Below are 10,868 nucleotides of genomic sequence, written 5' to 3' on the forward strand. Positions count from 1 at the left end.
TTATCACCAGAAGGATCATGACATGCACATGTATGACTATGAAATAGTGCATGTTTTGCATTGACATTTTTTTAAATACACATCTAATAATCTAGGGTTACAGACAGTTTTTGCACGATCAGCTTTTATTTTTTCCAAAAAAGTATTCTGTAACAGCTTGATCACACACACACTGTACACACACTGTACACACACGCTACATGCTGCCCCGCACGTGCTTATCCCTCACGTGAATCTCCATGTTGCCGAAAAGACAAGACCATTTCACATGTTTCAAACATGTTGTATATCCTATTTACAAAAAAAACCGTATTTATTTATTTATTTATTTATTTAATATAACGCAACACTGCTCTTTTAACGCAATTTTAGCGGGTCTTCTATAAAATTCGCTTTGAAATAAATAAAAAAAAAAATCATGGCGACCCCCTAACCCCCCCCGCCCCCCCCGCCCCCGAAAAAAAAGATTGACCGTTCCTAAAGTGAAACCGGACGGTTTAGACTATTTTATAGGTATATAATGTTTTTTTCCCATACAACGCTATAAGTTATTAAACACGTTAAAATAGTTATTACGCATATTTAGTGTGTGTATGTATCTGATTTGTGGTTCATTTGCGTTTTTGTTTGATCGTTTCGGTTGTTTGAAATCGGATTTGTCGTCGTGCCCCCCCCTCCTGTTTCGGTGAAATGGTAGGTCTTAGTGGTAAGCCACGCCCACCCGTGGCGGGTGATTCTGTGCTTGAGAATGGACGCGTTATTGTGGAGGTGTGCGCGTGGGGCAGAGGCGTAATGGCGAGGAAACGAAGCAGAAATAACACAAGATATAAGACTAATAACCGGTCGATAAAGTGATGAGAGCGTATTTGAAGGTCTATTTTCGGAGACTCATGGAGTTACGCAACGCGACGCGGAGGCAGTCGGTGTTGAGGAGCGGGAGGCGAGGCTGCAGGAGATCCGCCAGCGCGACGGAGCAGGACGCGGGGAAAGTGCTGAGGTCGCTGCTGCTGCACGGGAACGAGACCGGTGACGCGACCGCTGAAGAGGCCTGCTTCGGCCCGGCCGCGTCAATGCGGACGGGCCTCAACCGTGCCGGCGTGGTCATAGCACCTCGTTACAGCCTGCTCCGCGAGGTCGGCCGCGGAAGCTACGGCGTCGTCTACGAGGCCGTGGCGCGGAGATCCGGCGCCCGCGTGGCCGTCAAGAAGCTCCGTTGCGACGCGCCAGAGAAGGTCGAGCTGGCCCTGGCCGAGTTCTGGGCCCTGGCGTGCTTGGAGAAGAAGCACGAGAACGTCATCCAGCTGGAGGAGTGCGTCCTGGAGAGGAACGGCATGGCGCAGAAGATGAGCCACGGAAACAAGAGATCCAAGCAGTATTTACGACTCGTGGAAACTTCATTGAAAGGTGAGCTTCATGCACGTCCAATGTTATGCAACAAGCAAACAAACACACACACACACACATGCATGCAGTGGAAACTCCACCAGAAGGTGAGCTTCATGCACGTCCAATGTTATACAACCAGCTGGTAGACTGCAGCTACACTCCTCACACACACTCCTCACACACACACACTCCTCACTCGCTCCTGGTGAACCTACATGGTCATCACAGTGGTGCATCATGTCCATCATTGCATGCGCATAAAACTCAAACTTTTCTTCGTTTCGTGTGTTTACAGAGCGCTTCCTGTGCTTTCACTTCCTGTATGTCATTAAGTAACACACTCCAACATAACCTCAGTCATGTTCCTCTGTCTGAACCTCATGCACCAGGTGATAAACGTGGGATATATAATCGAATACGATTTCGTCCATGTTTACTGTCTATTAGAAGTGTTGTTTTCCAGTGTAACGTTGTGCTCTGGTGTTGTGTAACGGCCTAAACTGGAGCCTACAACCTGTAAAGGAACACAGTGTTCCAGCATTCTCACATTAACCCCTTCCTAACCAGATCACACCCAGTAAACCTGCCCATGCCCTTCCTCATGCCCTGTTTTCATGTTTCTTTACACTTTATTGGAAAAACGACAACATATTCGGATTCACGAGATTCTGAAATTCTAGGAAGCTTTCTGTGTCTTTCTGTGACCATTTCGTCTTTCCTCGATCTGTCACTCTTTCTCTTGTTTTTGTTATCAAAGCTGTTGAGTTGTGTGTTAAAGTGAGGCCCTGGTTAAAAATTGTCCCCGTAAAGAAACAACCGGAAACATAACACAAACAGGAGTCATTTATACTTGTATGGATATTTCTACTGGATGTTTGTGTTCATCAGCCACAAGAGTGTTGTGAAAGGCAGGTAGTGGTATAGGTGAGGAGACCTGGGGTGCAGTCAGCGTTCACATTCATCCCAAAAGTGTTCAGTATGGATGAGATCAGAGCTGTGTAGCAGGAACCTCAAGATCTTCCTCTCCAAAGCATGTTAACCAGATTTTCAAGGAGCTCACATTGTGCACGGGGGCATCGCCATGCTGGAGCAGGTTTTGTTTTTCCAAGTTCGGTGAATGCAAAATATTATAGCGCCATCTAAAGACGTCCTGTACAATTGTGTTCCTCCAGCTTTGTGGTAACAGTTTGGAAAAGAACCAAATATGGCAGGAGAGGTCAGGTGTCCCAATACTTTTTTCCATATAGTGTAACTAATCCATGAGCTTGACAACCCGAAACATATCTTCTTGCCCGTGTTTTATTCGCTGATTCCCTTTCTAATGATACAACCAGAGTCTAAACGGTATTTCCTGAAATAAGTCCAAACACAAATTTCAGTTTGCATCTAGTAAGCATTATTCATGTTTTGTGAGATTAACACTGTAGTAATGACGTGACGTTAAAAGACGGATGTGAATAAACAAGCAGCTGCATGCTAAAGAAAGACTACAGCCACCCCAAAGCAGTCAAACTGGACTAGCTTTCTATTTCAAGCAGCACAAAGCACTCCAAAGCACACTCCTGTGTTATATCAGTGCTGAAACATTCATAAAAGATGAGTGTCCTGTCAGATATGTGATGATGTTTAAAAACAGGCTTAGCAGGAGAACTCCAGAGTGTTATTCAGACAATGGTTTGCGAAAGATAAAGGCTCATCAGTTTGACACCAGTTCAGAAGCTCAGAAGAATTGCCCAAGGCTTTTTTTCCCCTGACACTGCACAACACCGCTCAGCAGCGTAGGCGAACACGCAGCTGAGCCAAATACAAACAATTAAATTGTTTACCGAACTTGTTGCTTCAGTCCAAAGCGTTCCTCCGCCCTTTCAGATGTTGCCTTACCACTTCCCCGAGGGAGAATCTCTACCAGCACGTTAGAGATTCCTTTCAGTTCCTAAGCTGGAAAATTAAATTTGAAATGGAGATCCAATGCAAAAGCCAGATCCGATACTGAAACTAGATCAGATCCACAAGCAAGGTACGATGCAGAAGGCAGATCCGATTAAAATCTCCTGTTCAAAACCACAAAATATTATCTCTAAATGAGATAAATTCAACCAACTAATTTTGATTCCAAATTTCCAATTATTTTCGAGGTTCCAAATATTCCCATCTGAGAAATTTTGATACACACTTTTAAGTCAGCAGTACCACAAAGCAAGAACTGTCTATTTTTAATCGGTGTCTAAAATGTTCTGTTATTTATCTACTTGTGCCACTCGCAGGCGAGCGTATCCCCGGTTATCCCGAGGAACCGTGCTACCTCTGGTTTGTAATGGAGTTCTGCGAAGGTGGCGATCTTAACCAGTACATCCTGTCACGACGGCCCAACCCGCAAACCAACAGGAGCTTCATGAAGCAGCTGACCAGCGCCGTGGCCTTCCTGCACAAGAACAACATCGTCCACCGCGACCTCAAACCCGACAACATCCTGATCTCGCATAAGTACGGCTCGCCCGTCATCAAGGTGGCCGACTTCGGTCTGAGTAAGGTGTGCGCGGGCCTCGGGTGCGTGGAGCGCGGGTCCGAGGGACACGTCGAAAAAAACGTCAACGTCAACAAGTTCTGGCTGTCGTCGGCATGCGGGTCAGACTTCTACATGGCGCCCGAGGTATGGGAGGGCCACTACACGGCCAAGGCAGACATATTCGCACTCGGCATCATCATTTGGGCTATGCTCGAGCGGATCACGTTTATCGATGGCGAGTCGAAGCGTGAGCTCTTGGGCACGTACATCCGTCAAGGCACCGAGATCATGCCAGTGGGCGAGGCCCTGCTTGAGAACCCCAGGATGGTCCTGCATATCCCACAGAAGCCACGTAGCTCAATGTCCAACGCCATCCAAAGGCTCCTGTATGACATGTTGGCTGTTAACCCGGAGGACCGACCAGACGCTTTTCAGCTCGAGCACAGGGCGGAACAAGTCACATGTGCCACATGAACCAGACCAGTCGAATTCCAAGCTGAATTTCAGGTGGGTGGGACATGTGATTATGGGGTACTGAATAGAATAGACATGTATTGGAGATCCTTGTTGGTGAGACACTCCTTCAATTGGGAAGTGGGTGTTGAGTGGTTAAGGCTCTGGGTTACTCATCGGAAGGTCAGGGATTCAAGCCCCAGCATCGCCAAGCTGCCACACTTGGGGCCCTTGAGCAAGGCTCTTAACCCACTTTGCTCAAAGTGGCAATGTATCATGGCTGACCCCGTGCTCTGACCCCAGCATCCTAAAAAGCTGGGGTATGTTTCTAATGGTTTTATTCAAGAAGGGTTGGTCTGATTTGAGACCTAGTACAATACAGTTAACTGGTACTTACTTACCTTATTTTAGAAAATTAAATAGAGATTTCTAAGCCGTGGACAGATCATTTCTCTTGGACCCCCAGCATTACTAAGATTTGGAGCACTGAAAATACTGATTCTGATTGTTCCATAGTAATGTACGTGGTGATATCAAAAAGTTCAGAGAATAGCCTTTTTTTTTTCTAGAAGAAAGCACTTTATTTATTTCTGCTTACACACTATCACCTTCACAATAATCCTCTTGCGCAGTAACCTGCCACATCTGGAATGTGTCCTAAAAGTCTTTTTTTTTTTTTTTTTTTTTAAGCGTGTCAAATACTTGCAATTCGTGCCGGATCCCCACAATGTCAAAACGGCGACATTCGAGTTGGATCTTTGAGAAGAGGTCGAAGTCAGCAGCAGCCAAATCTGGCGAGTAGGGTGGGTGAAACAGTGAGATCATGTTTGTTACGTGAGAGGAGAGCTTGGTAACAGGGTATCCCACGTGATTAGCATCAGCTGCACAGCTCCCGTTGCACACAGGATGATGTCTTTTGGCACACTGACTTATTAAGTTCGGTGCTCCCTGTGACTGTGCGTGCAGCCTTGTGCTGCCATCTGTTGGCGTGTTACAAAACAAGTCTCCAAACTTTTTGATACCAACTCGTTTGTCACTATTTGTCTGTCGGATGTTGAAAAACTAAGCAAAGCACTGAACTGTATGGTGCTGAGAATTTCTGCATGGCTTTTAGCCTTGTACACACTTTAGTGATACTTGACCACTTTTTAAAAAAGGTGTGCTACACCACATCGTTCCTGTAAGGTTAGCCATCCTGCACAGGCCGAGGGCATGACTGGGACTTGAGTCAGATTTCTACAGACCAGCGTTAATCTTTGCTAGACTGCACACGTCTGCCCGAGATTTTTCCACTTGACATCCTTTTGACATGTGCGTCTTTTATGCTTTCGCCTATTCCGGAATTTCTGGTGCCGCCCTCCTTTGTGTATCGTCTTAATTAATTTCAGAATGCTGATGGCTGCAGGGGCAGAGTGTTTTTGCCAGGATTCGCCCAGCTCCATTGAACGTTGTTGACATTTTTCACGTGTGATCAGATAAACTCGACCTGACACCTTTTGTACAGAAGAACAGACTCCCACATGATTTTTCACTTTACATCCCTGAGATCTAGATTAGCATTACTAGCCTGTATGAGACACGGCGGGAAAAAAAAATGGATGGTGTAAGGTTATTACCCAAGCATGCAGGACAGACAGACTTATACCCTTCACACAGTGACTGTCAGCACACAGTGCTCCTTTATCACAAGGATGAAGTCATGATATCTCGAGTATCAAGAAAAACCTGCGGAAAAATACGAGGTCCTGGGGGACTCATTGATCCAGCAAACATGCTGCTATTTACTAGTTAGCTTCAAAATGTATGTTTCTTGAACTTTGTGAATGCTTGCTAGCCAAAAAGTTGCACGTTTGTCATCAGTAGCATGCTGATGAAAATAGTTCGCTGGACAGTGTGTTTACGCAGCTACGTTCACTCGCACCCTGGTATATAGGGCATTTATATATTTGCCCTACTCCCCCGTCTTCATGCCCCTCAGTACTAAGATGGATTCGACCATCAGCCAAAACAAAGCTGTCTGTTCACACAGGGAGGGGTCCCGAGACAGGGGATTTGAGTCTTCCCACCCTCAGATAATATGACAGGGTTGTGGGTAATTGCCCCGCCCCATTTTCTCAAACCCGCTCCCGCTTCTCCACCACTGTGAGACGCCACTGAGCGCTCGCGCCTGGAACATTCTGTCCTCACGCAGTCGGATTCGTTGTGTATAGGACACGCCACTGGCTCAAACCCCAGGCTTTATCTGGGGCTTATTGAGGGATCTACAGTGACATACTCGATGCAGAAAACAGATCCATGGCCTGTGGGAGGGGTGCACTTTTATAACAGCTTTTCTTTTAGACTTTCGTCTTCTTTGCCAAGAATCACAGGTTGCATATACAAGGAATTTGTTGTTGTGCTGGTGCTATAAAAAAATAAAAATTAGGAAAATAAATAATAAAGAGAAAGTTTGTGCAGGGTATGTAAAGTGAGGCAGTGCAACAGTTCATGTAGGTGAGATCGGTTTAGCAGTTTATCATCATATTATTGGTCATAGAGGATATTTAGTTATTTCATTTAAACTTGGAGAAAGAGGGTTGGGATATAAAAATTCACTCGAAATTGTTCATTCGTAAATTAATTCATTCATGATGAATATGATCCATCTATTAATCAGGAAATTTGTAGCAAGAAAAGAATCGCTTAGCCTTGATTTTTTAGAATCTCGCCCAATAGAATGTAGTCGTCGGATTAACGAGACTTCATCAATTATACGAATGATGATCATGTTCAGTAACACTTGTAATAATAAAGTTGAATATCATAGAAAAGCATTTCGCTGTTATACTCTGTATGAATATGTATGTGACAAATAAAATTTGAATTTGAATATTGAAAATTATGCGCATACTGATCAGGCAGGACAATTTTCTTTATCCCTATTATTATTATTATTATTATTATTATTATTAATTTGAGTAAATAGTCAAATTAAAAAGATATAAAATCGAGAAATATAAGTTGTGCTGAAATTGTATGTAACATCTCTGGTTCCTGAGAAAAATCCCTCTTGTTTTTGACTTCAGTACAGATCTCATGATCGTGGTTGGTTTCGTGTCTCTCCAGGTTCGAGAGCAGCGCGAGCTTCCGGTCGCTCGGCGGGACGGAGAACAGGAACTACGGATCTCAGAACTGTGAAGCATGAGTCAGTGCAAGGACAGGAAATTAAACTTCCCAGGATGTGATTGAGATCAGCCGGTTTGTGGCAAATCCCATAAGCGGTGTTGCCTGGCGTTTCTGCGTATCTTCTGTTGTTTTTTGTTTCCCCCAACGCTTTTCTTTTATGTCTTACGTCAGAGCGCCTCATGGGTTTTGTGCATTTTCTTTTCTTTCTCTCGTCGTATCGATCGTGCCGCTGTCCGGTATCACAGACAGGAGAGAAGACGATGTGTTGCACTTTGTCCTGGTCACCTCTTCACTTGACCTTAAACAGTGTCTGATGACGTCCTTCTGGGTTCTGGAACGTTCCGTGGGATGTTGAGAAATGTTCCAGAGTCAGCATGAGAGAAACAATAGACAGTGAAAGACTGTAAACTGTGAACAAAGCAATGTGAACACTCAATCAGGTGTGTGTGTGTGTGTGTGTGTGTGTGTGTGTGTGTGTGTGTGTGTGTGTGTGTGTGTGTGTGTGTGTGTGTGTGTGTGTGTGTGTGTGTGGCTGGCTGAGAAACACTCTTCACGGTTCTGGTTCATAGACTCCCTCCTGTGCCTTATTTAATGTTTTTTAGATAAATGGCAGAAAAAAAAGGGACCAAGATCGAATACTTGAGGACATTTCATTTTTGATATGTGGATTTTCTTTTTTTCTGCATGTGTACAAATTTGCATATTGTAAAATATGCATGCATTCATTGTATTCCTTGTTTATTGTTGAGGAAGATTTCGGGTTAAAACATATGAGTTGGTCAGAAACATAGAACATCCCGACACAGTGTGGCAATATAAATATAGATATGTGCATTATTTAGCGAAAAGTATGGGCGCACCTCCTGATTTTTCCTGTCAGATGTGATTCTTCTCCAAACTGTTGAAGGCACACTATTGTATAAGACGTCTTTGGATATGGGAGCGTTGAATTTTCTCTTCACTTGAGCTCGAAGACCCGAACCTGCTCCAGCCTGAAGTTCCTTGTGCACAAATCTGGCTCCATGAAGATCTGCTTTACATGTTTTGAAAGTGTGTGTGGAAGATCTTCTGCTATAGAGCTCCATCCCTATTGAACACCTTTGGGATGAATGTGAATGCTGATTGCGCCCCAGGAACCTCCTCAAATCTCTACAAGCACTCTCCAAAATCTAGTGAAACATCTTCCCAGGAGAGTGGAGGATATTATAAAAGGAACTAAATGTGGAATGTGAAAACTTCACAGACTTCACGAGGGGGTTTGTGACGTCTCCAAAATGCGACTCTATACACTATTTCCAAAGGTTTGCAGACACCTGGTCATAGACAGTATGTGCTTTTTGAAGATCGCATTCTACATTTAGTCTTAATTTGCTCTTCTAATTCCCTCCACTCTTCTGGGAAGATGTTCCACTAGAACATTTGGAGTGTGCTTGTGGAAATCCGTGTTCATCATTCACACAGGTGTTTGTAAAGTCAGGTGCTGATGTAGGTGAGGAGGCCTGGGGGTGCAGTCAGTGTTCAAGTATTTGATAGTGGCTCTGTGGTGAAGGTTGAGAACGTTTGAAGTGGAAGTCGTCCTGCACAAAGCCCTGACCTCCTACTCTTCCTCCTCCTCAACCTCACTTAATACCTTTAGAAATGAACTCGACCTGGAACTTTCTCCACGTGAATGAACACTAATTGCCACAGCAACACCACAAACCCTAGTGGAAAGACGTGAAGCTTCTTAGAACAACTTTAGTCTACGTTGCATTTGTTCATTTGCTGTGTTGCTTTTCAAAGAAGAATGACCTCTGTCTCGATTAGCTTTAATTAACTATAAACTCTTGGGTTGTATAAAGTATGGGAAAGGAACAAAAATCACAGTTTTGGGAATTTGTTTGTTACATAAACAGATCTTAGAACGGAGGAGATGTTCAAAACCCAAGCTCTTGGTGAACACGTCACAGCCCAGATTAATACCCGTTCATGGTGTGTATCATTCCTGAGGCTGTGTAGATCACGGGTCTCATTCCTTATTGAAACGATTCACGATCTTTCACAAACATTTGATTTAATGATCGTGATTATTTTCCTGGGTCACTTCAACGGTTTAATGGTTCTACCTCATTTCCCCCCCAACACACACACACACTTTGTTTTCCTCACACACACACTTTGGTTTCCTCACATTTTATTTTTACTACACGTCACGCCGTCTTTTGTCCCTTAAAGATTATTAAAGAATTTCTTTCTGTAAATCTGTGTATCTCAATGTGATTCAAATGAAATTTAAATGCTATTTTTTGACAATAAAGATCTGAGGAACGATATTGAGTGCCTGTGTTTAAGAACCATGTCGTAGTTTCCGCAGTTTTCCCAGATTCCTGCTCATTCCGAGTTAGCGCTACGTCAACCTGACGATCCGAATAATGTGAAGGAATGACGAACGTTTCTGCAATTCGGCCCTTTAATAGGCAGCTGTATTCGCTCGAAAAACACTTTCAATCGTGCAGAAAGTCATCTAGGATTTGGGCAAACATGGGATATGTAGGTAAAAACTCAGGAACGTGTGATATCAGGAACATGATCAACATCAGGATGGCGGATTTGAGCTGTATTTATTTTTTAGCTGCAGTGTCCGCTAGCTAAATGAACCAACTAAATAAATGACCACATCTGTTTGATCAGCAGCTGTGAAAAACGTGTTTTAGAAAGTGTTTTTATTTCTTTGTTTATTTATGACTCCTGAAGAAATGACGAGTTCGCTGAACGACACACTTACCGGGACGTCCTTCGATGTTTGCCTTTATTTATTTATTTATTTATTTATTTATTAAACCGCTTCAGGGTTAGGAAAACCCATACTATTGCTTTTTAAACTGCTTTTTCTACATTGCCAGGATGAAAAACCCCCTTTGGTAAAATGTTTGCTAGCTGGCAAAGCCGCGGATTAGAAACCAAAAAGATTTCGTGCCGCGATCATTGCATTTCACACCTACAGATTTTACTGTCACTTCCTTTAACCCTTAAACTACTTTCTGCACTTCATGTAGAGTCAGTAGATGTTGGTTTAGTAGTAACACCATCAAACACAGGAAGGATTTTGTCAAATGTTTTTTTTCGGCTAAGAAAACACTTTCGAACTCGCTTTCCTTGTGCTAACTTCCATGTTACAATTTCAGCAATTTATAAATAATTATTTAGCAATTTCAACTATTTTCCCTTCGCAGTTCCTTATATTTAATGTAAGATAAATTGAATATTGTCAATTTTATTATCCTAATATATATATATATGTATGTTTCTTCCTTTCGCCCTGAACTGTAAATGCACCAGTTTAGATGTTGATAGGTTTAATTTAATAGTTAGTCTGCAA

General features: G+C 43.3%; 1 protein-coding gene across 4 annotated transcripts; it reads left to right on the forward strand.

The window, feature by feature from the left end:
* The first annotated feature begins 460 nt into the window (after nucleotides 1-460).
* stk35 (serine/threonine kinase 35) lies at nucleotides 461-7,586 on the forward strand. Of its 4 annotated transcripts, none has more exons than XM_046869049.1 (3): nucleotides 461-1,404; nucleotides 3,651-4,399; nucleotides 7,416-7,551. In XM_046869049.1, exons 1-2 carry the CDS (start codon nucleotides 855-857, stop codon nucleotides 4,364-4,366), a joined length of 1,266 nt encoding a protein of 421 aa, XP_046725005.1. In that variant the 5' UTR covers nucleotides 461-854; the 3' UTR covers nucleotides 4,367-4,399; nucleotides 7,416-7,551. The 4 variants fall into 4 exon arrangements, with proteins under 4 accessions (XP_046725005.1, XP_046725003.1, XP_046725001.1 ...); XM_046869047.1 differs by having other exon boundaries at nucleotides 7,411-7,538; XM_046869045.1 differs by lacking the exon at nucleotides 7,416-7,551 and adding an exon at nucleotides 5,036-7,399.
* Nucleotides 7,587-10,868: the final 3,282 nt, after the last annotated feature.

This window comes from Silurus meridionalis, chromosome 16, assembly GCF_014805685.1.
Source record: "Silurus meridionalis isolate SWU-2019-XX chromosome 16, ASM1480568v1, whole genome shotgun sequence".
NCBI lineage: Eukaryota > Metazoa > Chordata > Actinopteri > Siluriformes > Siluridae > Silurus > Silurus meridionalis.